This window comes from Corvus moneduloides, chromosome 16 (genome assembly GCF_009650955.1).
Source record: "Corvus moneduloides isolate bCorMon1 chromosome 16, bCorMon1.pri, whole genome shotgun sequence".
Lineage (NCBI taxonomy): Eukaryota > Metazoa > Chordata > Aves > Passeriformes > Corvidae > Corvus > Corvus moneduloides.
Window position 1 is genome coordinate 3,618,380 of NC_045491.1, and position 25,463 is coordinate 3,643,842.

Consider the following 25,463-nt stretch of genomic DNA (forward strand, 5'->3'; position numbering starts at 1 on the left):
GACTTTCAGCTGTGTGCAGGCTGGGGGGGGGTTGGTTTAATTCCTGTTCCCTTAGCCTTGCCTGTATCCCTGAGCCAGAGCAGTCCTGAGCCAGTCTTATTGCCTGCGCTCCATCAACCATTCCTTGATATATATATTTTATTATTATTCTGCAGTTTCCTGTGCTGTTGTGCGCTCCAGCTCCGGTCGTGTCCCGGCTCCGCTTCCCGGGGTTCCTCTACCGCCGCTACCGCTCCCCCGCCCGCCGGGCCGCTCGGGGCGCCGCGCGCAGCCGCGGGCTTTGAGCCTCGCGGGCCGCCGTCCGAACGGGCGGAAGCCGGGCAGCGGGGCGCCCGGGCTGGGTGCGCATGCGCCAGCCCCCCCGCCTCCCCTCCCGTCCTCCGCGCTGATGGCGGCGGCGATCATGGCGGCGGAGCAGGAAGCGGCGAAAGGCGGCGGCGGCAGGAACCGCGGCGGCGTGCAGCGCGTGGAGGGCAAGCTGCGCGCCAGCGTCGAGAAGGGCGACTACTACGAGGCGCACCAGATGTACCGGACGCTGTTCTTCAGGTAGGGCCGCGCCCGGGCCCGCCGCGCCGCCCCTCCCCCGCCCGGCCTTCCAGAGCCTTCCCACGCACTCTCCCCCGCTGCCGCCCGCCGCGCCCACGGCCGCTCCCCATTGGCCGCCGCCCCTGCCCATCTCCGCGCCCCGCTCTCTGATTGGCCCGCGAGGGGGCGGGGTGGGGCGGGTGCGCGGCGCCGACCCAAGCGGGGCCCGGGCCGGGCCGGAGGAGCGGCGGCCCCAGGCTCGGTCCGGCCCGGCCGCGTCACCTCCTTCAGCTCCGCCGGCTCGGTCAGCGGCTCGGGGTGGCGCGGGGAGCCGCTGCTCGCCGGCCCTTGGAGGCCAACCCCGACCCTGGCCCGGTCCCTGCCCCGCCGGCCCGGGCACCGTCCGGTGACGGGCGGGGGGTGTTGCGTCACACTGCCCAGAGGTCACGGGCAGAGCGCAATTTCGGCCCCCCGTTTCCCAGCGTCTCTCGGTGGCCCCACGTGCCGGGGAGGCCGAGTGAGGCCCCCCGCCCGGCGGGATGGGCTCGGGCTGTCCCCCTGGGTGTCCCCTGGCGCTCGGGTCGGGGCTCGCCCCGAGCCCCGGGGCCATCCTGGAGCTGAACCCTGCGCAGCCGGTGCTTTGCCAGCTCAGTGTAAACATCAGGTGGCTGCGTCGTGCCAGTCTCAGGGTTTGAAGGTTGATTTGATTGTTGCTGAGCCGGGACATGGGGCTACTTTGTTGCACGACACGGTCACCCTGGTGCCGCGGTCAGAAAGGGGCAGCTCTCAGATCGCCTGGAGCGGAGGAGCTTTTTAGAATAAATTCCACTTGGTGTAGTATTTGTGTACGTGACAGTGACTAAGTAGAGCAGGCCTGAGCATTTATTCAGAAATGTTACTACTGCCTCTTTTGTTGTAAGAAAATAGTTTGTATTGCAAAGCGTTTTTAGGCTTCATTTTTCGCATTTGCTGCGATTTGCAGGTGTCACCCTTTCTCTCATCAGCATTTAACATGTAGACTCTTGCTTGCAGGTGCACAGAATAAGGTGTTTATTCTGAGGGCTTCCTCTGTTGGTCTCGGCTTTGGTGACTTGTGGTTCTGCTGGGAGAGGACAGGATGGAAAATTGGCTTCACAGAATCAATTAGGTTGGGAAAGACCTCTGAGGTCATCAGGGTCAATCTTTGGCTTATCACCTGTCAACTGGACAGTGGCACTAAATGCCACTCTGGTTGTTTCTTGAATCCTTCTAGGGAATGTGACTCCACCATCTGCCTGGGCAGCCAGGCCCAGTTCCAATGCCTGACCACCCCTTCTGTGAAGAAATTTCTCCTGAACCTCCCCTTAAAGCCTTTTCCTCTCATCCTGTCACTGGCTGCCTGGGAGAAGAGCATCTGGCTCCACCCTCCTTTCAGATGTTGTAGAGAGAAGGTTCCCCCCGAGCCTCCTTTTGTCCAAGCTGAGCCCCCCCAGCTCCCTCAGCTGCTCTTCATCAGACTCATGCTCTGGACCTTTCACCAGCTCCATTGCCTTTCTCTGGACATGTTCCAGCCTCTCAGTGTCTTTCCTAAAGTGAGAGATCCAAAACTGGACACCACCCTCCCTGCCCTGTGTCTTGCGTCTGCTGTCCTCAGACCTCATCTGTGTTAGGATGAGAACAGGCCTGTGAGTAAGCACAGAGAAACAGCAGTCATGGAAGAAGTGGGGGAAGAAAGTCCTTGGTGCATAATCCTACTTATGCTCCCAGTGCACGTCAGACAGCCTGCCCTGCCCTGCCCTGCCCTGCCCTGCCCTGCCCTGTGTACCAGCATCATCACATTCAATCAGTTTGTTCTTCCATAACCCCTCTGATGGGATCAGCGAGGCACCATCCAGGCCTTAAGACTTAAATTGTATTTGAGAATAAGTCTAAATTTAAGACAAAGCCTGGCCTATTTTGTAGTAGGGATTATGTGATGTGGTGTCTGCAGTGGTGTGAGAAGTCTTGGCTCAGGAGGTCACTTCTCCTTCAGTCTTCTGGATGTATTAACTCACATACTCAAACCTCCCTGAATTAATTTGGAATCAAAGATCCTGCCTTTTCCATTTTAAATGCAAGTGAAAGGATGTGTTCAGTTAAATGAAATGGTGACATTTACATGGCTGGGTAGTGTTGTCAATCCTCTGTAAAATGTGATAAAAATCAGCATTTTTTCAGAGATGCATTAATGTGGATTGGGATGACATGAGCTCTGGAATTGTGATTGGGATAGCAAGTGCTTACTCCTTTTAAACACACGGGCCTGTAAAACATTTGTCTTGTCTGTCAGAGGGTAAACTGGAAATCCTGACTCAGTTTCATGCGCTGAGATGTATTTTAGAACGGAGGAGGGGAAGAAGTGGAGGAGGAAAGATTACCATAAGCCTGCCTCCTGCAGATGTATTATCCCTTGGTGATCCACAGAGCAGGTGGAAAGCTGCTGTTCGTGCCTAACCCTGAGCTCCCCTGAACACACCTGAGCTGGTGATGTTTGTTACTCCACAGGCTGGCTGGGCTGAATCTTCTCTCTTCATCATTTGGTAACTGAGTCACTCTTCAAAGTGTAACATCCTTGTTACATCCATTTCTATTTTCCTGATACTTGTAGGTCATTTTTCTGGTATAAATATTGTGTTCCAGGATTTTTCTTGTTCTAAATGCCATCTAGAGCAATGTCATCAATTATTATTTTTATTAAACAACTTTTCGAATCAAAGTTCTTTGAAAAACCCCAGCTCTTTAAAATGTATTTTATTTTGTAAAATTGTTTTGAGCATCTTTTAGTATCTTTGTAATTATTCCCAGATTAGGAGCTTCCATATAGCATTGTGAATCTACTGGTAGTAGAATTTGTGGAAGGGGATCCACGCTGAGTCCAACTCCTAGAAGCAAACCTGGATGGGAGCCCAGCTATAAAACGTTGGAGCTGCGGATTCATTTGATTCACATTTACCATGGTGATTGCAAGTCCGAGTTGTTGAGGATTATTCCAAAACACCACTTCCATTATTTCCGTTCTGTTTTGGATAAAAGACCTTGGGGTTTCTCAGAGTTGATGAGTAGATGGGAGGAGTGTCTCCTCCCTTGTTTGCTGTCTGTGTGATGTTACCAGTAGGGCCTGTCCTGGAGCTGTCACATGTGACAGGAATCTGGGACACAGCACAAGAGGTTTGGGATGCACTGCTCCTTCTGGTTGTCCCTCTGGTTAGTGTGACCCCCATGGCCACGCTGTCCTGCTGTCCCACCACCCCCTGACTGCTCCACCCCCAAAACCACCGACCCCTCTGTTACCCCATGGGCACTCTTGGGCTTTGGAACAGCCTGGGAGGCCTTGGGGCTTCCGGAGCAGAGGGGCTGCCCTGGCCCCAGGAACAGAAAGGGGTGACACGGGCACAGCCCAGCCAGGTGTGTCACAGAGGACAAACCAAACTCTGCAGGTGCTAAAGCAGCAGGGTAGGGCTGACACTTATCTCTGCTGATATGAGCAAATCAGCCACTGAGAACACAGACTTTTTGAGTAGCAGTTAAGAAAAATGGAATTTGGAAACTCTGCCACCCCTAAACTGCTTTTATGGGAAATGCTGTGTTTATAATCTAGAGCTGTGACTCTCCAAGAGCTGTAGTTACTGACAGTGATGATGTGCAGGAGGCTGCCATCACAGCTCTGTGCTAAGAGGTCCTGAGGTAACCACTGGCAGCAAATTCTTTCATGCCTTATTTCTTCATTAACTCTTAAGTGAGGAAGGTGGAAGGTGTGTTTTGAGGCGTTATATTTTGTTTCTTTTGAGGTGTTGCATGGTGAATCTTGCTGGCTGTACTTAATCTTACTCTTGAACCCATGAGAGACGAGCTCCTTTTGTTAGCAGAGAACTAGGACAGGCTGATGTCCCCTGGCAGAGTTGTAGTGGTCAGAGAGACTTAGACCAGTGGAAAGGTCAGTGAGCTCTCCAGGAGGTATTCCAAAAATTGTTTCACTGGGATGGCTTTGGTAGAGACTCAGTGCGTTGGCATCTTTTGCTCAGGTGAAGTCCTGGGTTCATTCCCTTTTCTTGTTCCAGCCCCAAACAGATTTGTAGCTCTCCATTTTCATTCCTGTATTCTTCATTTTATTCCATCAGGTCTGGAGCAGAAAACAAATTGCAACTTGCAATTCAAGCTACATCATTATTAAAACTAACCCGATTTAAAAATAAATCCCGTGTTATTATTTTAAATTTTAGCAATCTTTTAATCCTTTAAGTAAAAGTAACTTAAAGCATACACAACTAACTTAGTGGTAATTTTTATCACGGCTTTGGTATTTTTTTCAGGTATATGTCACAAGGAAAACATGCAGAAGCAAGAGAACTAATGTATTCAGGGGCTTTACTGTTCTTCAGTCATAACCAGGTAAGTCACTGGTTTTCTGTGTGTGGTTTGGGGGGCAAGGGGTTGTTACTCCCAAGATCATGAGAGATGAATGGTGAGTTCTCAGTGGTAAATGTTTGGGGTAGTTGCTTTGTAATCTTTTGGTTTATCTCTTTGTTGAGCCTTTCTCCACAAAGAAGGATTATGCCAAGCTGGAACATGCAGCAGGAGTGTTTGTGAGCATCCAGACAATGCCTGCGTTCTGCTTTCCTGGAGGCTTCTCTTTGATGCCATCAAATTACTATAATTTTTTTATCAGAAAGGCTGAGACTTGATACTGTGCCATAGCTGTAGATGTTGATAAAAGCATTAAACCTGCTGCTGCCAAAATTCTTGTTGATGTTTCTTTTTATGCCCTGATACATTCATCACTGCCAGTGTATGTCTGTTTTGTAGCAAAACAGTGCTGCTGATCTGTCCATGCTGGTTTTGGAGTCTTTGGAGAAGTCGGATGCAAAAGTAGCAGAAGACCTTTTAGGTGAGGTGACCTTTGCTCTTAGTTTAATGGCATTTAGTTGTGCTTTCCCTTCACAGTGACTTGTTAATAGTCTCGAAAGCTGCAATCCTTTTTTGGATGCATTCCCAACATAGCTAAGGGTTACCTTCCCCATAGGAATGGACTGGGGGAAACTTTGTTAGAGAATAATGGGTTCCTGATGACTTTGTGGGCATGCTTGGAACTATCACAGCTGCCTGTCTTAAAGACAGATCTTAGATATGCATCAGAAGCAGCAGAGCATCTTATTTTTCTTAATGCTAAATATTTTTGAATCTTATTGCTTCTAGAAAACTTGGCTAAATTGTTTAGTTTAATGGATCCAAATTCTCCCGAAAGAGTGGCTTTCGTATCCAGAGCACTAAAATGGTCCAGTGGGGGATCAGGAAAACTTGGACATCCAAAATTACACCAGTTACTAGCTATTACCCTGTGGAAAGGTAAGAAAAATCAACTGGCATTTGTGTGTTTTCCTTTGAAAATGTTGAAAGCAAGATGTTATAAAAGATCTGCTCTGGGAATAATCTAAGGAAGCTGAGATGAAAATGATTGATCGAGTTCTGATATTACCTGATTTTTGCATTAACGTCTTCTTAATGTTATTAACAGGGAAAGAAATGGGTCTGTAACTCTATATTAGTGCAAAATCCAAAACACAACTGCTGTAAGGCTCTCTAAAAGGCAGGTTGATCATTTAGATACTGAGGTAGTTCAGTTGTGTCATTAGAAGGAAAATTGCTGGGGAGCAAAGATGTTCTGTTGGCAAGTTTTTTTGTTTTTAAATCCTGGATAAACATGACAAAGATTGAAATACATCACCTGGCATCCAAAACAGTCTTTGGACTGTAATTAAGTACTTTTTGAGAAGTTGGCCAACAGGATTATTCCAAAATGAATGCTGTTGCCTTTGATTTATGAGCCATTTTATCACTTGGGATGGGATGTAAGAGAAACACAAAATGCTCCAAATAATTATTTTAATTGTGGATAGTAGCCAGTATTTACAGTTTTGTGTTCAAAACATAGCAAAGGTGATTGAGAACAGTTGAATACGTGCCATTTTTTCTGTGGTTTCTCCTGGATAACTGTGCAAGATGATTGTTTATTTTGCATTTTTCAGTAGCTGCCAAGTGATGACAGTGGTTTCATGTAACAACCCTGACCCAATAATGGTCAATGCTGCAGCCTCTCAGCGTGCCATAGGCAATTCCCCAGCTGCTCTCCTGGGATTTATGTTAGCCTGATGGCTGCTGCCAGCCAGAAAGGGAGGATTTTTCTTACAGCATTCAGGTTAGAGGCTGCTACAATTAAGATAAGAAACAGTTGCATTCTGAAAGTAAAAGTCCCCATTTTGTAGCTGCCTGCTCACTGTTCTCTTGAAGAGCAAAATGCCTACATTTTCTTAGTCTGTAGCTTTTTGAGTTTCATCACAAAAGGCTCAGATTTTTGAAACAAATCTCTTAAAAAAAGCTTTCAAATTCAAAAGATTAGCAGCTATCCAGTTTTGTCATTGCAGCGGTTTTGCACACTCCTTTGCTTCAGGTTCTGACAAATCACTGCCATTTCTTACACCATTTTTCCTGTATAACTGCTGTTCTGTTCAGCTTATGGAAATGATTTTAATTTTGATAGCAAGAGTGGGCTAAGCTAAAAATAGGAAAGGAAAGAAGGACTCTGAAGGTGCTGTTTGACTTCTTGGTGCACATGGTCTAATATGGAATTTCTTTATTCCTGTCCTAAACACTGATGATAGCACATCAAGTGTCAGCATTCCCTTAGGTAAAATGATATGACCGAAGTTCAAGCCAGCAGTAGCTGTAGTTGAGTAAACTGTATTTAACAGTTGTTCAATAGCAGTTGTTCAAATGTATTTAGGATAAAACTTGTTATTATCTCCCTTTATAAATTGTCTGTAACTTACAGACTTTTTACTAGCTGTCTTGTTTACATACAACACCTGTAACTCTTGTTCTTTTACCAGCTAATAAAGTACAAGCCTAATAAATTTCTTTTTCCATTCAGGTACAATGATCTGACTTCTTAAAAGCCTTTTCCTTTTTCTTTTTCTAGAGCAAAACTATAGTGAATCTCGGTATCACTTCTTGCACTCCACAGATGGTGAGGGCTGTGCAAATATGCTGGTGGAATACTCCTCGTCCCGCGGATACCGCAGTGAGGTGGACATGTTTGTAGCTCAGGCAGTACTACAGTAGGTGTTAAACTTCTCTTGAAGCATTTTGCTGAGATGACATTATGTGTGGGACCAATCTAATTTAACCACACAGCCTTTGCAAAAGAAACTGTGAAACTGGCCAGAACAACAACAGGAGAAAACCGTCTGAAAACCGATGTGTTAAATTCGTCAGACTGGGGAGAGAAAAAATAAAAATACTAAGGTCAAAACCTGAATTATGTTAATTGCCTGAAGAATGAATGTAATCTGTTTAACTCTGAAAGCACAATTCTTAGCTTTGTTAACACTGCTTTATGTCTAGTTAGGGCTTATCTATATGTTCTTACAGAGACTGGACTCAAGCAGGCCTTATATTAACCTTTAGCTGAGAACTTGCTCTCCCTCAGGTCCTAAGAGACAACTTGTCATGGTCAGCCTGGATAAGGAGCAGCTTGATGGCTCTTGCCTTGACAGAGTTGCTGCTGGCTCTCATTTTTGGCATTTATTTTGTAGGAGGTGGGAATGCAAGCTATTATGTGCTTTTGCAGAGCTCATGTAGAATGAAGGTTGACAAAGCCAATTTTACTGTGTTTAATCAGCTGATGGCTTTCTTCAGGCAGGGAAAGCAGCTCATGGAGGAGTCTGAGGAGGAGGTGGAGACAGGACTGTGTGGCAGGGAGTCAGGGAGAGAGTAGGTGTTGGGGGAGAGGGAGGAGGTGAGAGCAAGTTTCTCTTTTGGCAGCAGTGAGCTGTCATGTCAGATTTGTCCTGCTTTATAGCTGGTTGCTATAGATTGCTGTGATTTTGAGAAATTAGCAAATCCTTTATGGAAATCCAGTGTATGCAGGACTCAAACCATTCTGTGGGGAGAAATTCTGTGGAGAAGTTAAGAGATTATTTTTTCAGTGTTTATACAGCACTTCTACCGCATCCTTTACTGGCCTGCATGTCAAATACTGTGTTAAATCCTCTTATATAGCAGTTTATTCTCTAATGAAATTAATTGCAGTTCCTTGCTAGCAGGGAGGCAAAACAGCCCCAAGCCCTTGCACATGTGAGGGTGCAGAATTAGGGGCCAGCCGGCCATCAAAAATGAGATGGCTTGTGGCAGCCTTCCTAGTGCTTGCTGACAGCATTTGTCCCAGATAAAGCCTGTTAGGCCAATGGGACTTGCAGAGATTGCCAGTTAAATTAACTGAACCTGAACAAGGATTTGATCTGTTTGGGGGATCAATCTGTTGGGGACAAATGGCTTGGGAGCTCGAAGTACAGCTTTATTATGAGACTTTTAGGCATGTGTGTTAAGCTGTTAGTGGTCCTGATGCCACATTATGTTGAGGTGGAATAGAATGAGAGTCAACAAATACTGACAGATACATACTAAAGGGAGATGTGTTGGGGATGAATGGGTCTTTAATTCAGTTTTCACCTCAACATAGTAAACTCTGGACCAGTAGATGTAATATCACGTTAATGTGAATTACAGGGTAGCCAGTCTTTCCACATTTTGATTAAATTGGTGCTCTCTTTCAGTAACCATCCTGTACAATCTGCTTAGATCCTGGTTAAACTCATTCTATTAATATTTAATGTCTGTTTTCCCTCCCAACCTGCCTATTCCACAGTGTGTTCTAGTAGTGATTTTCCCCTTCCTCAGCTGATGGCCAAACCGTCCCCAAGATGTACATCTCTACCAGTTGTGTTTTGCCATCAGTTCAAGCCTGAAATGGCCTCTATGCACAAGTGAAGTAGATTTTGGCTTCCCTTTTTCTGTGGTGAAAGCATTTCTCTGCCCTTTGTTTTTAACTTGCCCCGTTCTCTTTCCTTTTTCAGATTTCTCTGCTTAAAAAATAAGACCAGCGCATCAGTTGTTTTTACGACATACACACAGAAACATCCTTCAATAGAGAAGGGTCCACCCTTTGTGCAACCACTGCTAAACTTCATCTGGTTTCTGTTGTTGGCAGTTGATGGGTACAGTCTGATTTCTGTCGTGTTGTTCTTGGTTTCCTTTTCAGTTTTTAACTGAGATTACATTTTTGGTTGTTTCCTTTCTAGAGGAAAACTAACAGTATTTACAGTATTGTGTGAACAGTATCAACCTTCGCTGAAAAGAGACCCCATGTATAATGAGGTGAGTCACTCAGAAACAGGATTTAACTCTGTGAATTAGTGAAATCATGGCTGATTGTCTCCAGCTTTGTGACTTGTAGATAGGAGCTGGTGCTTTACCTTGTGTGGGTGGTTTCTGCCCATAGTATTTCCACCTGTAAATGAAGTAATTGACTTTTTTTTGGTCTTGTATCCCTACAGTACCTAGATAGAATAGGACAGCTTTTCTTCGGAGTTCCACCCAAGCAGACCTCGTCCTACGGGGGATTGCTAGGTAAGCTCTGCTTGTAGGTACCTCCAGACTTTGTTCAGTGACCTGGATAAAACATCTGTGTTGGAAACAGATAATTTATTCTAAGGAATTTATAATTCTTTTCATAGCCTGTAGGAACAGCCCCTGCTGTAGAATACAAGATTAATGGGTTGCATGTGGAATTAGTTTGGTGGAGCTTGTGGACTTTTCATCACTGAGAAGGGGAGAAGCACTAAAAAGACTCTTATGGTTAAGTTTTGACATTATGGTACAGCTTCCTAATGTAAAGAAGCATCTCACTGGTGTTAAAGCTTAATTTCCTCAAAGTTCAGTGTGATTTTTCTTAAATTAAGTATGGGGCTTTGGTAGGAATATAATCAGTGCTGATACAACATGAATGTGCCCAAAGAGAAAGTTCTGAAATTAATACTGCCCTTCTACAAGGACTGAAAGGGAATAGAGAAATTCAGCCCTCATTTCCTGGCTCTTGAGCAAAATGTGAATAAAATTGAATGTTTTCCCTGAGAACTAAGCTGCTTTGTTTGTAAACTGACTTGAAGCTTTACCTACAGTCAGTTCACTGATATCCAAAGTTTGATGAAAAACATGGACATCATGTTTTTACCATCTGTAATTTGCTTTTCAGCAATTCAGGCACCTTTAAATTGATGCCTGTGAGTTTCAGACAATTTTTTTTACAGCGTGCTGCAGACTGTGGCTGCTTTTTGAGAGTTTCACTGCTGGAGGTGTGTTTTTCCTCTTTTGATTAGGGCCTTTTCCCTCTGAGGGTGCAACTATAGCACATAAATATGTGACTTTGGGTTTTTCCAGTGTATTCTTGGAGAAGGAACAGTATCAGTATTACAGCTAAGAGTGTACAGCTTCCCAAACCAATATTCTTAATGGAAACCAGTGTGGGATTACTGATGTCTTGCTGAGACTCTTTTACTTCAAAACTCTTGGGGTTTTTTTGTTACAGATATCTGTATCGTAGCAGGATGGAAGATCAGTTAAAAGGTCTTGAGATGAGAATGTAAAATTAATGATTTTGACTGTCCTGTATTTTATTGTAGGTAATCTTTTAAACAGTCTGATGGGAACTGGGGAAGATGATGACACAGAAGATGGTCAGGAAGACAGCAGTCCTATCGAGCTCGACTGAATGTTGTTGTCATTGGGTGCCGTGTAAATCTGATGGTTCGATGACTCCAAAGACACTTTTGGAATTTGAATCCTGCAGTTGTTTCTTGGCTCCTAAAAGGGCTCCTCTGGTCTTTTAGAAATGGTTGCTGAAATGTTTATACTGTCGGTCTATATTATTTATGTAAAAAAAAAAAAGAAAGAAACCAACAAAAAGTAGCCGAACGAACCAATGGGAGCGGTTGTTAGTGGGGTTCCGATCCAGCGGCTGGGGACTGGTTAAACATAGCCTGTGGTTTCTGATGCAGTATTCCCTTTTGCACAGTCATTCAATAAAGCATAACCATGGGGCTTGTCCTTCACGGCCTACCCAATACCGTCTCTGTTCTGAGAAAGCCTCCTTGCCCTCTGCCCTCTTCCAAGGAAGATCTCCAAAGGCAGGGGGAGCAATTGAATAATTGATTTGCGAGGCTGGTGCCAAAAGTACTGCGAGACGAGCCAAGCAGCATAATTTGAGATGCACATCCAAGAGACATTGATACAAGAACTTGCTTCCACTGCCACGTGTAACGTGCACACCCTTCATACTGCCTGCCCCTCTCCCCAAGGCCAGGCTCTGGCTGAGCCCACACGTGTGTTTAGCCGATACTTCCTGAAAAGCACAAGGTTGAATTACTCTTGAGTAAAAGCCCATCAGTGGAACGCAGGTAATTGGCTTCCAGGTGGATCTCTCTTGCCTAGGTATAAAAATTTGGCATCTAAAATACCTCCTGTGGCTCGTGGCTCTACTCCTTTGGAAGAGATCTTGCCAGTGTAAGTTCCCAGCTGTACGTGCAGGCGGCGGCGTTGCTGTGAGCGGAGCGGTTTGCCGTGGGCAGGGTATGTGTTTGAACTGGGCTGCATGGCAAGAAAAGGGATACTGCAGAGCTCCTGGTTCTTTATGATATATTTATTTTTCTTGGGTGATTGATTCATTTAACACTTTCTGTTAAGAAAAGAATAAATCAATAAATAATGGAGTAACTTCACCCCCAGCAGTAGGCATAGCCATTCTCCATCTCCTCTGTAATGCAGCACAGTCTGGTACAGGGAACAGCTGAAAGGGTGGGGAAACGCTTTATTTTTTCACGATGAAAATAAAAAGGCTTAGATTAATAAACAGCAATCATGCATGGGGGAGGGATTAATACAAATTTATTGACTGTATGGAAAAAAAAAAAAGGCATTGACAGGAAGACTTTGTGTTAATTGTGAAGTCTCAAATAAACACTTTATACCAGGATGTGCGATACTGCTGCTTTCTAAGAATTTCCCAAGCAGAGCTTTACTTTCCTTGCTATTTTTTTCACTCTGCATTTGACTGTGGGTCATTCAGCCCTCAGTGCTGCAGCTTCACCTCTGTGCACTAAAGGCAGAATTGTAGTGGAATATTGGAATGGCTGGAGCAGATGGGGATTGCTTTGCTGGGCAGCAAGTTAAGAGCTCCCTACCCAAGATGGTGCTGTAGACATTTAATAAATGATCTGGGACAGCAGCAGAGGTTTAGAACCACATCATTTCAGTGCCTTTGGCTGCGAGGAAGGTGCCTCTCAGGCAGTGTAAAGTGTCCACAGGTGTCCAGCACATCCCCTCCTGTGTCCTGTATGTAAGACCCAGTGTGAGGTTGTTGGCTTCAGCTGTCTGCAGCCTCCAGCAGCCCCCAGTGTGAGCCCTGCATTTGCCCTGATCCCAAAACCCCAGCCCTGACAGGAGGGCAGTGCTCCAGTGCTGTGGACATACAAAATGTATATTCAATAATTACAGCAGTATATATGTGTGTGTGTGTATAAAATATTTACCCAGGAATTTAAAATACATGTATATGCACACACATATAAACAGCCTTTTGTATAGCTCATGATTATATAATTGTATGGCATATAATTTCTAATATTCTTAAATTATTCTTAATTATACATGCACACAAAACAATTTTTACAGCTACCTATAAACACAAACAAGGAGCCCAGTCTGTCCTCTCCCTGCTTCTGCCGTGCCTGGGTTGGTAAGTAGGTGTGAGTGACAGTGTGTGTGTAACATATAAATACTTTTAATAGAAGTTAAATATATAATTATAGTTATGCTTACACATGTGCATGCAGATATATGTATGTTTATATGCAATATATTCACCTTAAATTTATAAATATGCTTATAAATTATATGTCTATAAAGCATGCACATGTGTATATAATATATAATCACATATTTTATAAAACAAAGTATAGAAATGTCTCTATACATATACAGGAGTATGAAATACATTTAGCTCATGTATTTGTAAATTGAGTCTGTCTGAGTGCTACATCTATACATGAACGTGTGCATATGAACAGCTCATACACACACACACATTTCATGTATTACACTCTATCCCCTGTGCAGTTTATAGCTGGCTGTGAACAGCCAGCAATCCCTTCCCAAAGCTGCTTTCTCTGTTACTAAGAACCAGCTCTCCTTTGTGTATGTGTGTGCACACGTAAAGTACTGGAGAGAAAATACACAGAACATGCACTGTATAAAACACACATATACACAAATAATATATAAAACAATACACACTGTGCCAGGGTGGGGCAGAGGGTTTTGTGGGTGTCCCACACCCCCAGGGCTCTGCCAGCACCTCCTTGATTCCATTTGCTGCTTTTCAACCCCACCTCCCTCCCCTGCCCCAGCACCACACGGCCACGGCTCTGACATAATAATAATTTATTGGTTCGAATGACATTTAGTACCACAGTTGTCTTACCAGTGACAGAACGAATGCACACAGCCGATGAGATGCTCTCAGATACACAACCAATCTAAGAAACACGTCGGACAGGTCCATGGCCAGGGCTGCGCCTGCAGGGCACGCCAGAATCTCATTTTTGGGTAAAAATCCAGCACCTGGTGTGCAGGTCCCAGCCCGCCCGCCCTGACTGCAGGAATTACAGTGCTCAACACCGCGCTGAGACATCACTTCAAGCAGCTTTTTTTTTTTTTGCCTTTTTTTTTTTGTCTTTTTTTTTTTTTTTTTTTTTTGGCAGGAAAAGAAAAATCAACAAAAAAAAAAAATTGAATTATTGGGGGGAAAAGTGCAACCACCAAGTCTGGAGAAGGGATGTGCCTGCTGGGAGTGAGCTGGGACAGGCTTTGATGGTGCCTGTCAGGAAAACTGCAGATAAAGCTCAACCCCCAGCTCCATACGGGGCTCCCCAAATGGGGCAAAGCCCCCCAGACCATGGAACAGGGATGACCCAGGGAGCCGAATGCAGGCCTGGCCCCCAAAGCTCTGCTTCCCCAGCATCACCTCATGGGTTGGTGTCCCCCTTGCAGCCCCTTCCTCCCTGCCCTTCGTTAAGCAGTAACGAGGCTGATGATGCCCATTTCCTCTATTCCAAAATCCTATTTGACCCTATCCAGGTACAGCATCACCACCAGTCCCCAGGGGGATAATTTACTTATCATTTACCCCGGTGCCATGGCAGGCTCAGCTGTTCTGCACAGCACCATTTCGTGTGTTTCCAGGCTGTTTCCCATCCCACAGGGATGTCAGCCCTTGGGGACTTGCAGCCCCTCTGAAAAAAGGGCTGGCAGCCATCTGAAGTGCAGGGATGCTCAGCTCCAGCACCCAGCGACCTGTGCATGGGGAAAAGTCCCATCTGCCCCAGGGATGTGCCACCAACAGTCTCTGCCATCCTGCTGAAGCCAGGTGGGATGCCCCTTCCAGTGGGTGCAGGGTGATGGGGTGGCAGGACCACCTGTCCCATCCCACAGAGCAGCCACAGAGCTGAATTTCAAGTTGGATCAGGATCTTCTCCGACGTTCCACTGCCGCCCTTCTGACATGATCAAGTGAATGATGAGGGGAAAGGGAAGTATTATTATTGTTATTATTATTACTGTTATTATTCATTATTTTTAACATTTCAAATAAAACCACGTTGTGTTGTAAACAGAAGCTCACTCCTCAGGTCTGCCCAGCCAGTCCCAGCTAAGGTTTATGTTTGAAATGGGCTTCCACTGAAAGGAAAAAAACAGAGAAAATAAAGTTGAACAGGACAAGCACTGGCAGGTGGTGACAGCCTGGCACAAGCCCACCCTGAGAATGGTCCTTACCGATGCTTCTTGGCTCCAATTACCCTTATAACCATATCACTGATCCTTACAGCAGCATGGACATCACACCAGAGGCAATGAAGAGGGAAGGATACCATCCTCCTCCTCCCAGGGCAAGCCCCTCTCTGGTTAAACAGCCCTTGCATCCCCTGGGCAGCGAAGGGCTGCCTCGCTCACACGGCGCAGGAGGGAGCAGCATCCTGCATCCCCAATCCCCCTCCAGCCATCCCATCCTCCAGCCCACAGCCCACGGCAGGGCCAGGGCTGGCACCCAGCCCTCCCCAGGAAACACACCTGCGTATTCCTGAGGCAGCATGGGCCGGCTTATAACTTTCTGAAAGGTGGTGATCCACTCCAGCTGGTCGTCCTCCGTCTCGCAGGCAAAGAGGAATTTCCGGTCCGGGGTGACGATGGTTATCCCGTGCTGCCAGTGGTTCCCCTGCGTGGATGGCGGGAGCCCTTCCAGCACCTTGTAGCTGTTTTCCTTGCTCCCAATAAAAACCTCCCCTCTAGCAAAGGCATCCTAGGAGACAGCAGAGCAGTCAGGCAGGGGTGAGTGGGAAGGGAGCTCTGCATCCCCGGCAGCCAGGACAGCTCACCCGGCAGCAGCCACAAGCCCATCAGCCAAACCCCAACAGCACCAGCAACCCCCAAACCCCTGCTTCTCCCCCAGGGGCACCCACAATGCAGCACCAACACCAGGGAGCCAAAACCCAGAGGCAAAATGTCCGGTGGACAGGGCTTCTAAAGAGTTTTTGGTATTTATGCACAGGGCTGCTGCAGGCTGGACACCAGGCAGAGCCACTAGGCAGCGACAGCGTTGTGCCCTCTTGGCTCCCCCAGCAGCTTCTTACACTTCACTGCAGATTAATACTACTATTATTACCACTCTGATTATTAATAGTGGTAGTATTGCAGATAATTCCTAACAGGCAGCCCAGGCACCCTCATCTTACCAGGGGATCTTTGAAATACATGAGCCGTCGGTCATCCATGGTGAACCATCGCTTCTTGAACCCCTCTGTTTGCTGAAGAGTCAAAAAATGCCAGATCACACACGGAAACAGCACAGCTTCTCTCTAACCAGGCATGACCCAGGAGTCTCAAAGCACTTGGAGAAGCCTGATGGGCTGGGGGAGCTGGGAACAGATGGCTTCTGGGCCATCATGAGCCACCACAGCCAGGGTCTGGGCCAGCTGTACCAGGAAGGGGCATTGAGTTTGTGATGTGATCTTGAATTTTTTTAACATTTGCTCCCAGGTGAGGAAAGTGCATTAAACACATTCACAGAGTTACAACTTTGCCTCTCTGGCAAGGGTTGGTTTGTCCCACCAGCAACCCCTTCTTGGGGCCATACAGAGCCCCTGAAAAATGCTTCATATCCTACCTTTGGCCCTGTTTTCTCCATGTATCCTTCCTTCAGGTAGTTTCTAGAAAGCTTTGGCACCAGCTGGAGCAACCAAAGAGGACAGAAAAGAGAACAGTGTCAGATGGGGGGGACTGGGGTGTGCTGGGCAGGGCTGGGGGGGTCACTGGAAGGAAAACCCACACTGAGTGTGCCCCCAGCCCTGAGCCCACCCCACAGCCCTGCCTGGGAGCTCCAGTCCTCCTCCTCCACAGAGCTCAGAAGAGGAGGGCGCAGCCATGAAACACCTTGGAGCAGCTCCCCAGCACAGCCAGCAGCCTCCAGGAGAATCTCCCAAAGCCCTCAGGGTGCAGGGCAGCCAGGGACAGAGCCACCCTGCAGAACCACGACTGGACCCCTCCCAGATAATTGATAGAAGGCAGGAAATGCAATTAGATTTCAAAATCTACAGCCAAGGAGGTAGCAGGGAGTAATCAACAAGCACCTCCACAGTGACGTTACAGCCCAGCACACAGCCCTGGCTGACAGCACGTCAGAGCAGCCTCTGGAATTGCATTAGCCAGGGGTAACACAATTAGCAGCTCCAGCACACACAAAACACAGGCATTTATAAGCCAGGCTGCGCTGACCCGCAGAGAAGAACTCGGGCACGGCACTGACATCTTTCTGCCCTCATCTTTCCTGCCTTCCAGCCTTTGTTTTGGCTTTTGTAATTACAGCAGCACCCTTTGAGACAGATGCTCAGGCGTGCCAGTGCTGGAGTTCCTCCCACAGCCCGTGTGTGTGTGTGTGTGCACGGGGCCCAAGGCTGGGTGCTGGGAGCAGGTGCTGCACGTGGGCTCAGCATCCCACCACAATCATCTCAGCCCGGTAATTGCAGAACGCTCCGAAGGATGGAGCACTCCCCAAGCCTTCCAGCTTGTTAACAGGATGCTAAAAATGAGCGAGAGGGGGAGAAAAAGAACCAAACCACCCAACCAATCCTGCAGGAACACTCACATCAGAGTCACTGGCTCCAGGGAATGCCACTTGTAAGTAATGGAAGCGTGCTGCCCGGATGGCGTTGAACCAATCCACTATTTCCTAATAACGAGGGAGAAGAGCAGAGTGAGGAATGCAGCCTGCACACAAAAGAACCTGAGCCCGCTGTGTTCTGTCTCTCCCATCACTCTGGCCCCAGCAACAGAGCACAATGTAGCAGCGATCCTAAAAAGCACAGAATACAGCAAAAAGGTGAAGGATGGGGAATATTCAGCTGCTGTTCCGGGCTGCCAGACGTGTGCAGAGCTCTGCAGCTTCCAGTGAGCACAAAGGGGGATTTCTGCAGAGGGAAGGATTTAAACACATCTCTGAACTGGCAAAAGCAGCCCCAAATGAGCATTTGAGATATTGAGCTGACCCTATAAACATGGCTGGGCTCATGCTGGCTGCTGCAGCCTGCCCACCCACCCACCCCTGCCCCTTCAGCAGGACACCTGAGCAATGCCTGCATCCCACCCAAATTCCAGATACATACTTCAATGTTTTGCTCAAAGAGTAGCTAAACATCTCTCTATCCCAGTCTATCAGCTGTGTCTGTGAGCCCTTCAGGGACACCCACAGTGATACTGAAGTCCAAGAAGCTCTGGCACTTCTCTCTTTCCTTGGCAAAAATCTCTCTCCATTTTTTTCCCCTCCTACAAAACAATTGTTTTATAATTCTTTTGTTTTTAGAGCCATGTGTTCACTTGTCTCTGGTAAGACCCTAGAGCTTGTGCTGTATGCCTCTGAAGGTTTTGATGAGAAATGCCACGTTAATTTTAAGTGATCCACACAGGGAGCACTGAAACACTGCCTTGTGGTCTGAGACTGTGGGACAAGGAAAGGCATGTTGGAAGGGAGATTAAGAGCTGCCCTGCCTGGGATGCTGAGCACAGGGAGAGGGATGCTGAGCTGTCCTGCTGTCGTTAATGCATGTGAAGCTTCACACATCAGATCAGGGATGTGTTCAATGAGCCAGACTTAATCCTAAAATAAACACTGCCAACCCTTTCAGGTGAGGTCGCTGTAGCGTAGGGAAGACTATATCAAAGGAGAAGTTGGCCTTCTCTAAGATTTAAACTTTTTTTATGCTCTAAAAATGGTCAGGGTAAGGAGGAAAGGCTCATGTGCAATTTTGAAATCTCAGTTTTAACGACCTGAATTGGAGGTATCTCAAAAATGGTCTAATGTGGTAAACAGCCATCCTCAAAAATTTAGAACCTTTGCTTTGGTTTGTTAAGCTACTTCAGGTTGAAAGGAAAAAAATCCAAAACCTAATAGGACACAGACAAACAATGTTTTGGAAAACCTGACCTACTTGTCTGAGGCTTTACTCACTTGTCACTTGCTTCCCTACCCTAAGCAGCTGAGGAGACCCCAGACAGCATCACAAAGAGGATCAGAGAGAAGAATTCACTCCTGAAGTTAACGATGACCAAACCAGGCTGGAGCTAATGAACAATAAGCTGTAATATTAAAATGCTGACATCTCATACAGCCACCAACCAGGTGGTTATATACATATTTAGTTATTTATTTATTTACCTGTGGGTCCTCTCTGTGATCATGATGTGAGGTAGGGTTTCCCCCTGCAGAAAAGCAGAAGCTGAAACCCTCACTGACTTCTAGCAGTAAATTGCTTCCTGGAATATTGATAATCCATTGCCACAAATGGGGTTTGACCAAATTCTTCCCTGTGAGTGTGGTGAGGCCCTGGCTTCACAGGTTGCCCAGAGCAACTGTGGCTGCCTCATTCCTGGCAGTGTCCAAGGCCAGGGTGGACAGGGCTTGGAGCACCCTGGGATAGTGGAAGGTGTCCCTGCCCATGGCTGGGGAGGAATGAGACCATCTTTAAGGTCCCTTCCAACCCAAACCATCCTGTGATTCTATGAAATGTGAGGAGCCTAAATCCACCACTTCAGATCAGGGAGAGGCAGCACCTCTGGGGTCCAGGAGGACACACTGGGGCTGCTGGGGGAGCAAGAGACCCCAGCAAGACAAGAGGGAGCAAAGGGCAGCAAGAGACCACAGGCAAGTCCCAGGGCAGCCTCCAATCCCAAAGGGCAGGAGTTTACTCCAGGGGGTTCATCTTCCTGCAGCCCTCATGAAGCCAAGGAGACAGACCAAATTCAGGGAAGTTGAGAGAAATTCAGCGGGGTCACCGCCAGATTTCATCAGAGCACATCCTGCCCTGCGTGGGACCGGCAAGACCGCTCCCTCCACCAGCCCCCAGCAGAAACCTCAGCAGCTGAAACCCAAACCCCAAACCCAGGACAGCCCTGCCTGCATTCCTCACAGCTTGGCTGAGCAAACCACCAATGCCCAGCAAACCACAGACACTGACACGACAGTGGCATGCAGCTTTCCCACGAAAGGGCTGCTGCTCATTATTCTGGTTCCCATTGCAGCCAGGGAGGTACCTGAGAGTACCAGTGACACTGTGCTGGGCTAAAGAAGCACCTGCTGACAAGCACTTGGCGTGGAGGGGAGGTTTGGGAGCAGCCCTGCTGGAGCAGCTCCCTGGGACCCACAAACAAGCACCCCAGACCCACAGGGCCTCTCCTTCACACCTCCCTTCAGAGGCACCTGAGCAAGGGGATTTGTTTCAATACAAACATGAATATCTGCATTTTATGAAGCATGAGACAGGCACAACCACAACAGCTCCCCGCTTCTCCTACATTCCAGTTTGCTCCCCTTTTGCAAGTCTTTGGACTGAGTCCCCTCATCTTCCATTGCTCCATCCACCCTCTCTCCTTCCCTGGGCACCCAGGAGCCTGCCTTGAAAAATCCTCTACTCCAAGTTACAAGAAAAGAACACCAATTCCTTCCATTTGCATCTCTTTACTTAGAACAGTTTGACACCCTTTGTGCTTGGAAGAACACGACAAACACTCTCAAAGCTGGTTCTGCACCCTGTATCTCTTCCACCCCCCAAGCAATTCCAGCTCGGTTAGAGCCCGGTGTGCCACAGGCTGGCTCTCCACAGCACCAGCCCCCAGGACCACAACCCAAACCTTCTGGTTACCTCCACAGCCTCACCTTGCCATCTTCATGATAGACAAAGATGTTCCTTGTGCTATTGTCCTTCAAGTAAGTGATCTGCAGTCCGTGTGGGTTCCCGATTTTTGCAGGCTGGAAAGTCGCGTTGAGGTGTTCGATCTTCATAATTGCTTTGGGTTCTTTTGCCTGGAAAGCACAGCTGAGTGAGCAAACACCTGAGAATCAGCTTTCAAACCAGAAAGCAGTTCACTTGGTCAGAAAAAAGGCCTGATTGAGGCCATCAACTAAAACCACCTGAATCCCAGCCCACAAAACTACCTGGTGATGAGGCACCCAAGACTCTGCTCGGATGTCAATGAGTGCTTCCTGCCAGCCTGGAAAAATGCTCTGTTCTTCTGCAAAATTCAGCAGGGATGCAAAAAAAACCCAGACTGCTAATAGGCCAGGATGCTTTCTGCATCTCCAGCACCACAGCCAGTTCATCCTTGTCCCAAAAAATGGAGGATTATCCCTCCTGCCATCATCAGACCTGGGTGCTCAGCTGGGGAGCATCATGTCCATGTCCCCATCTGTCCCTTCCTCTCACGTGAGCCGCTGGCTGCTGACTCTGCTCCTCCCCTCGCCTTCTGAACCAGAACTTTCTTTTCAGAGGGACAAATATAATCCTGACAGCCCATCTCTAGGGTGGGTTAGCCCAATGGGGAGCCTGGGTCAGGCCCTACCCGGCACCAACCCCCCCTGCACCCTCAGTGGCAGCGCTGTGGTGCTGCTCATCTTCCCACAAAGTGTCTCTAGAAGTCGACCACCCCTCCAGGACTGCACTGAGAAGAGAACCAGCTACTGTGAATGAAATATCCCAACAAACACAGATCAGCCCCTTGGTAACACCAGCTCTAGAGCAGGGCCAGGGGCCAGCAGAAGGCTGTGGGGTGGTCCCAGCACCCTGCAGAAGTCCTGAGCTGGCAGAGGTGTCAGTGCTGCTTTGGGAACTTGGGGACTTGCTGTGGACACAGGGCCCTGGTGGGTGACCATGGTGGGGAAATCCCAGCAGAGAGGACATCTAGACAGCACCATTCCCACCACAGCTGTGGTCAGCAGCAAAGCAAAGCAGCTTTAAACTCCCAGAGAGTCAAGAGTGGCTGAATGGAACTGCTGGGACTTTCACTTCTCCCTCGGCAAGGACTGGCTCTCTCCTCTCCACGAGCTGCAACTGCACCACAACAAACCAAGCTGAACAGGAAGATGGTGCTGTCAAAGCCATGGAGAAGTGAGGATGGATGTTCCCCTCCTCTGCCTCATCACAACACCCTGACTGCAGCAACTGCTTGGGAAAACTGGCTGGTGGCTCAGCCTGGGCTGCTCTCAGCTGTGGTGTTCAGGGGAAACTCAAAGGTCAGAGGAAACACCTTGGCTTCCTCCAGCACATGGTGCAGAACACTGGAGTGTCCATCCATTCATCACAAATGCAATTTTCATGGTAATAACTCCATTTCTCACAACAATGAAATGTGCTCTGGGGAAAAAGACAAATACTTCCACACTGCTTGACACTGGAACAGAAAACCAGGGAGCCTTCCCTCTGGATTGCATGCCATGCCATGCAAAGGAGGACTCAGACCCCAGTGACCACTGTGAAGTGGTGCCACCTTCATCACAAGGTAGTCATTTACATGAACCCCCTGTTAGCTGGATGATGCAGAGCCAGAGGTGAGAGAAAGTCCTTTGCTGGTGGTTTGAGAAAAGCCCTACGGACTTTAAAGGGCAACAGAGCAGGGATGGGTGAACTGGCCAGTGGGGCACCTCTCCATGGCTGTGGTGGTGGAGCAAGAGCAAACCCCACTAAAGGAAGGGTGAGCTGAGCCTGGTGCCCCTGGAGCAACTGGGGACCCAGTGCTTATGGAAACTGTATAAATAAACTGGCACACTGGGAATTACGTGTTCCAGGATGCTCTCACAGCTGTGATCCCGCCTGCACGCAGCAACCCCGGGTACTCACATCATTTTTGTTGAAGTACTTCAGAGCACCTTCCCTCTCTGATAACACGAATTTTCGGCTTAAGAATTGCCCATTGTCACGTCCTCTCTTCCACAGAAATCCTTCTCGGTACCCTGCAGCAGAAAGGAATGACTGAGAACCAGGGACAAAGTGCTGTATTTAGAAAGAGAGTTAGGGTAAAGAAAAGAACTGAGACTTTGGAACTAAGCAGAACAAGTGTGTGGCTGTTTTGCTGAAGACATGAAAGAAACAGACCTTCTCCTTCAGATCTGCCCTTCTCACTCTGCTCTCGTTCTTATCCAACAGCTTGTGCTTCAGACATCTCCACTCTGACACCCAAGGAGTGACTGCCTGCAGAGGCCCCCTCGTGCATTATTGCAGCTCAGTCCTGGGGTGAGCCAGCACGGGCAGAATGAGCACCTCCATCCCCGTGAGATCCAGCAGCCCCTGCTGCCTGCATTCCCACAGTCCCACCCTGTCACTGCCCAGAGATGCAGATGTGTGGTCCAAACCCACAGCCAGCACTGGGGCATGACACAACACTGTCCACCTAATCCTTCCACCTCTGAGCCCTCTCCATCCCTCCAGTGCAGAAGTAGTGCTCGGTCCCATCAGAGCATCATTGCCCGTGTGCACCAGTCCAGTATCCCACTATCCCAACACTGCATACATCAGGGGAAAGACAAGGCTAAAATTCTTTCTCTGGTTCACCCATCCAACTTGAGAGAATCTTCCCCAAAGCCAGGCGCAGACCCAGCTCATTCAGTCCATCAATTCAACCCTATCCCACTCTGGGCTTGCTAGGACTTTCCTCACAAAAAGCCCCTCTGGAGGGCACTTGCAGTGTCACAAAGAGATGAACCCGCAGGGAGCAGGATTACCCCAAGTCTGAGCAAGGGGAAGCAGCCAAGGAAGCCACCAAAGCCCAGCCAAGGGCAGCTGCATCCAACAGCAGTGCAGGAACAGCTGAGGCTGCTGTGCTTGTCACCCCAGCAGGGCAGAACTGCTGAGGAACCGCAGCTCTGCCTGACGCAGTCAGGCGCTGCTCCCCGCCAGGCTCATCAGCAGCCCCCTCTGCACCCTGTGGCAGGCTGTACACGATGGAGCTGAACAGGAACAGCGTCTCTGTGGCAGGAGACAGACAGGCAGGAGGTGATGCCCAGCTGATCCATTTACTGCAAGCAGATTTGCCTCACGTGGGGCAGAGATGCTGCCGGGGCTCTGACGGCTGGCGATGGCCGGCTGCTCCCCTGAAGGGCAACACGTGAAGCAGCTTTTCCTCAGAGTGTGCAGTTTGGAAACCAAGGAAAAGTGGCTTCTGTTCCCAAAAGGTGCTGGGTTTTAGTGCCAAGCCAGTTGGAGCAGCAGGAGAGTACTTTGAAAGCTATTGCTGTTCACTCCATCGAACAGCAGCGAGGGTTTCAGAGCCTCTCTGTGCCTGGCATTTGAGGAACACTGATGTCTCATAGGGGGCTGCAGAGAGCTGGCTTGGAGGAAAGGACATCAAACAATAGGACAGCGGTATCTCCAAATACAAACATGGTGTGATGCAGGAGGAAAGCCCATCCATTCCTTCAGGACAAGGCTGTGAGCCAGGGTCAAAGTCAGCCTGGAAACTCAGTTTCCCCTGCCCTCTTACATAGGACATTTCATCATTTTGATCTTCTCTTTCCAACTTCTTGTGTCAAAACACAGGATCCAAATTCCACTCAAAGGAAGAATTACAAAAACCCAACACAACCAAGTGTTATCCCATTCTGTGGCTCACATGTTGGCTCTTCCCAGGCCAATCGCCTCAGCAAAAGAGCTCCTGGCTGCTCTGACAAAGCCAGCTGCTGGTTTCAGTGTACTTTGGTACAGATATTTGCTTGCTTCTTTTTTTCTTCCCTTCAGGGCTTCATCCTCAGGAGCTGCTCCTCTGCTCTGCCCAAATCTGCTGCCTGCACCCCTGTCAGCACCCATCAGTGCAAACCACCGTGAACAGGACTTGAACCCAATGTGAACCCACACGGATTCCCCAGGCAAACTGTGTGTCAGCAAGATGTGTCCTCAAAGTCCTGATCTAAAGGGTTGTGAAAACAGCCAGAGACGGTGCTGAGAAACAAAACTGCAGGAGGCTGAACAGGGAACAGCTCTCACACTGGAGGGCATTGGAGACAGAAAATAAACCCTCTCTTCCTTGTCTCATGTGCTGCACTACCTCAGCAACAGCTTCGTATTTAGAGGTACCTGGTCACATTGGGATCTCCAGGGCTGGGGAGGCCCTGGTGAGGGTGCCCAGAGAAGCTGTGGCTGCCCCATCCCTGCAAGTGTCCAAGGCCAGGTTGGATGGAGCTTGGAGCAGCCTGGGACAGTGGAAGGTGTCCCTGCCCACGACACGGTGAAATGGGAAGATCTTTAAGGTCCCTTCCAACCCAAACCATTCTGTGAATCGGTGAGGGCTGTTCTGCTTATGTTGAAGCTGAACATCCACAAGCCCTAAAACACCTGCTGACTGCTGGTGTTGGACCATGCAGCATCGTGTCAACAATGCTGCCTTCCTCTCCCAAGCACAGAATGAGGGATGCAACCACCTGCCACCATCCCAGTGATCACCAGCACCCAACCACGAGTGTAGGAAGCACTACCTGGGGAAGACCTGCTAAAGGAGCACCACTCTCACATTGCTAACACTGCTGCTGTCACACTGTCGTGTTTCCTGCATCACTTCTGCCACCTGCCAAGCAGCAAAATCAATCACTTGCTTCTGCAGGCTGCCCTGGCACAAACCTGTAACACCTGCAAAAGCCCCACCAAGCAGTTGTCTCAAAGTTAG

General features: G+C 48.2%; 2 protein-coding genes across 2 annotated transcripts in view; one reads left to right on the forward strand and one right to left on the reverse strand.

Moving 5' to 3' along the window:
* Positions 1-330: 330 nt before the first annotated feature.
* On the forward strand, positions 331-12,406 carry GET4 (guided entry of tail-anchored proteins factor 4). Its single transcript, XM_032126220.1, has 9 exons — positions 331-546; positions 4,854-4,932; positions 5,347-5,428; positions 5,737-5,886; positions 7,517-7,655; positions 9,453-9,593; positions 9,678-9,753; positions 9,933-10,005; positions 11,058-12,406. Exons 1-9 carry the CDS (start codon positions 389-391, stop codon positions 11,144-11,146), a joined length of 987 nt encoding a protein of 328 aa, XP_031982111.1. The 5' UTR covers positions 331-388; the 3' UTR covers positions 11,147-12,406.
* Positions 12,407-13,855: 1,449 nt separating this feature from the next.
* Positions 13,856-25,463, reverse strand: part of ADAP1 (ArfGAP with dual PH domains 1) — a 50,698-nt gene continuing 39,090 nt past the window's right edge. The window contains exons 5-11 of the mRNA XM_032126219.1: positions 22,649-22,761; positions 20,692-20,838; positions 17,629-17,712; positions 16,651-16,713; positions 16,220-16,291; positions 15,558-15,786; positions 13,856-15,167 (exon numbers count right to left, since the gene is read on the reverse strand). Coding sequence (XP_031982110.1) covers positions 15,139-15,167; positions 15,558-15,786; positions 16,220-16,291; positions 16,651-16,713; positions 17,629-17,712; positions 20,692-20,838; positions 22,649-22,761 — 737 coding nt within the window. The 3' untranslated portion in view covers positions 13,856-15,138. The remainder of the gene's footprint in view (positions 15,168-15,557; positions 15,787-16,219; positions 16,292-16,650; positions 16,714-17,628; positions 17,713-20,691; positions 20,839-22,648; positions 22,762-25,463) is intronic.

What these genes read in the sequence shown, in the direction of transcription:
- GET4 (XM_032126220.1), top strand. Translation starts at nt 389, where the DNA reads ATGGCGGCGGCGATCATGGCGGCGGAGCAGGAAGCGGCGAAAGGCGGC. An exon ending in GAGACCCCATGTATAATGAG is followed by an intron (nt 9,754 to 9,932) that starts GTGAGTCACTCA and finishes GTATCCCTACAG; the next exon opens with TACCTAGATAGAATAGGACA. An exon ending in GTCCTACGGGGGATTGCTAG is followed by an intron (nt 10,006 to 11,057) that starts GTAAGCTCTGCT and finishes ATTTTATTGTAG; the next exon opens with GTAATCTTTTAAACAGTCTG.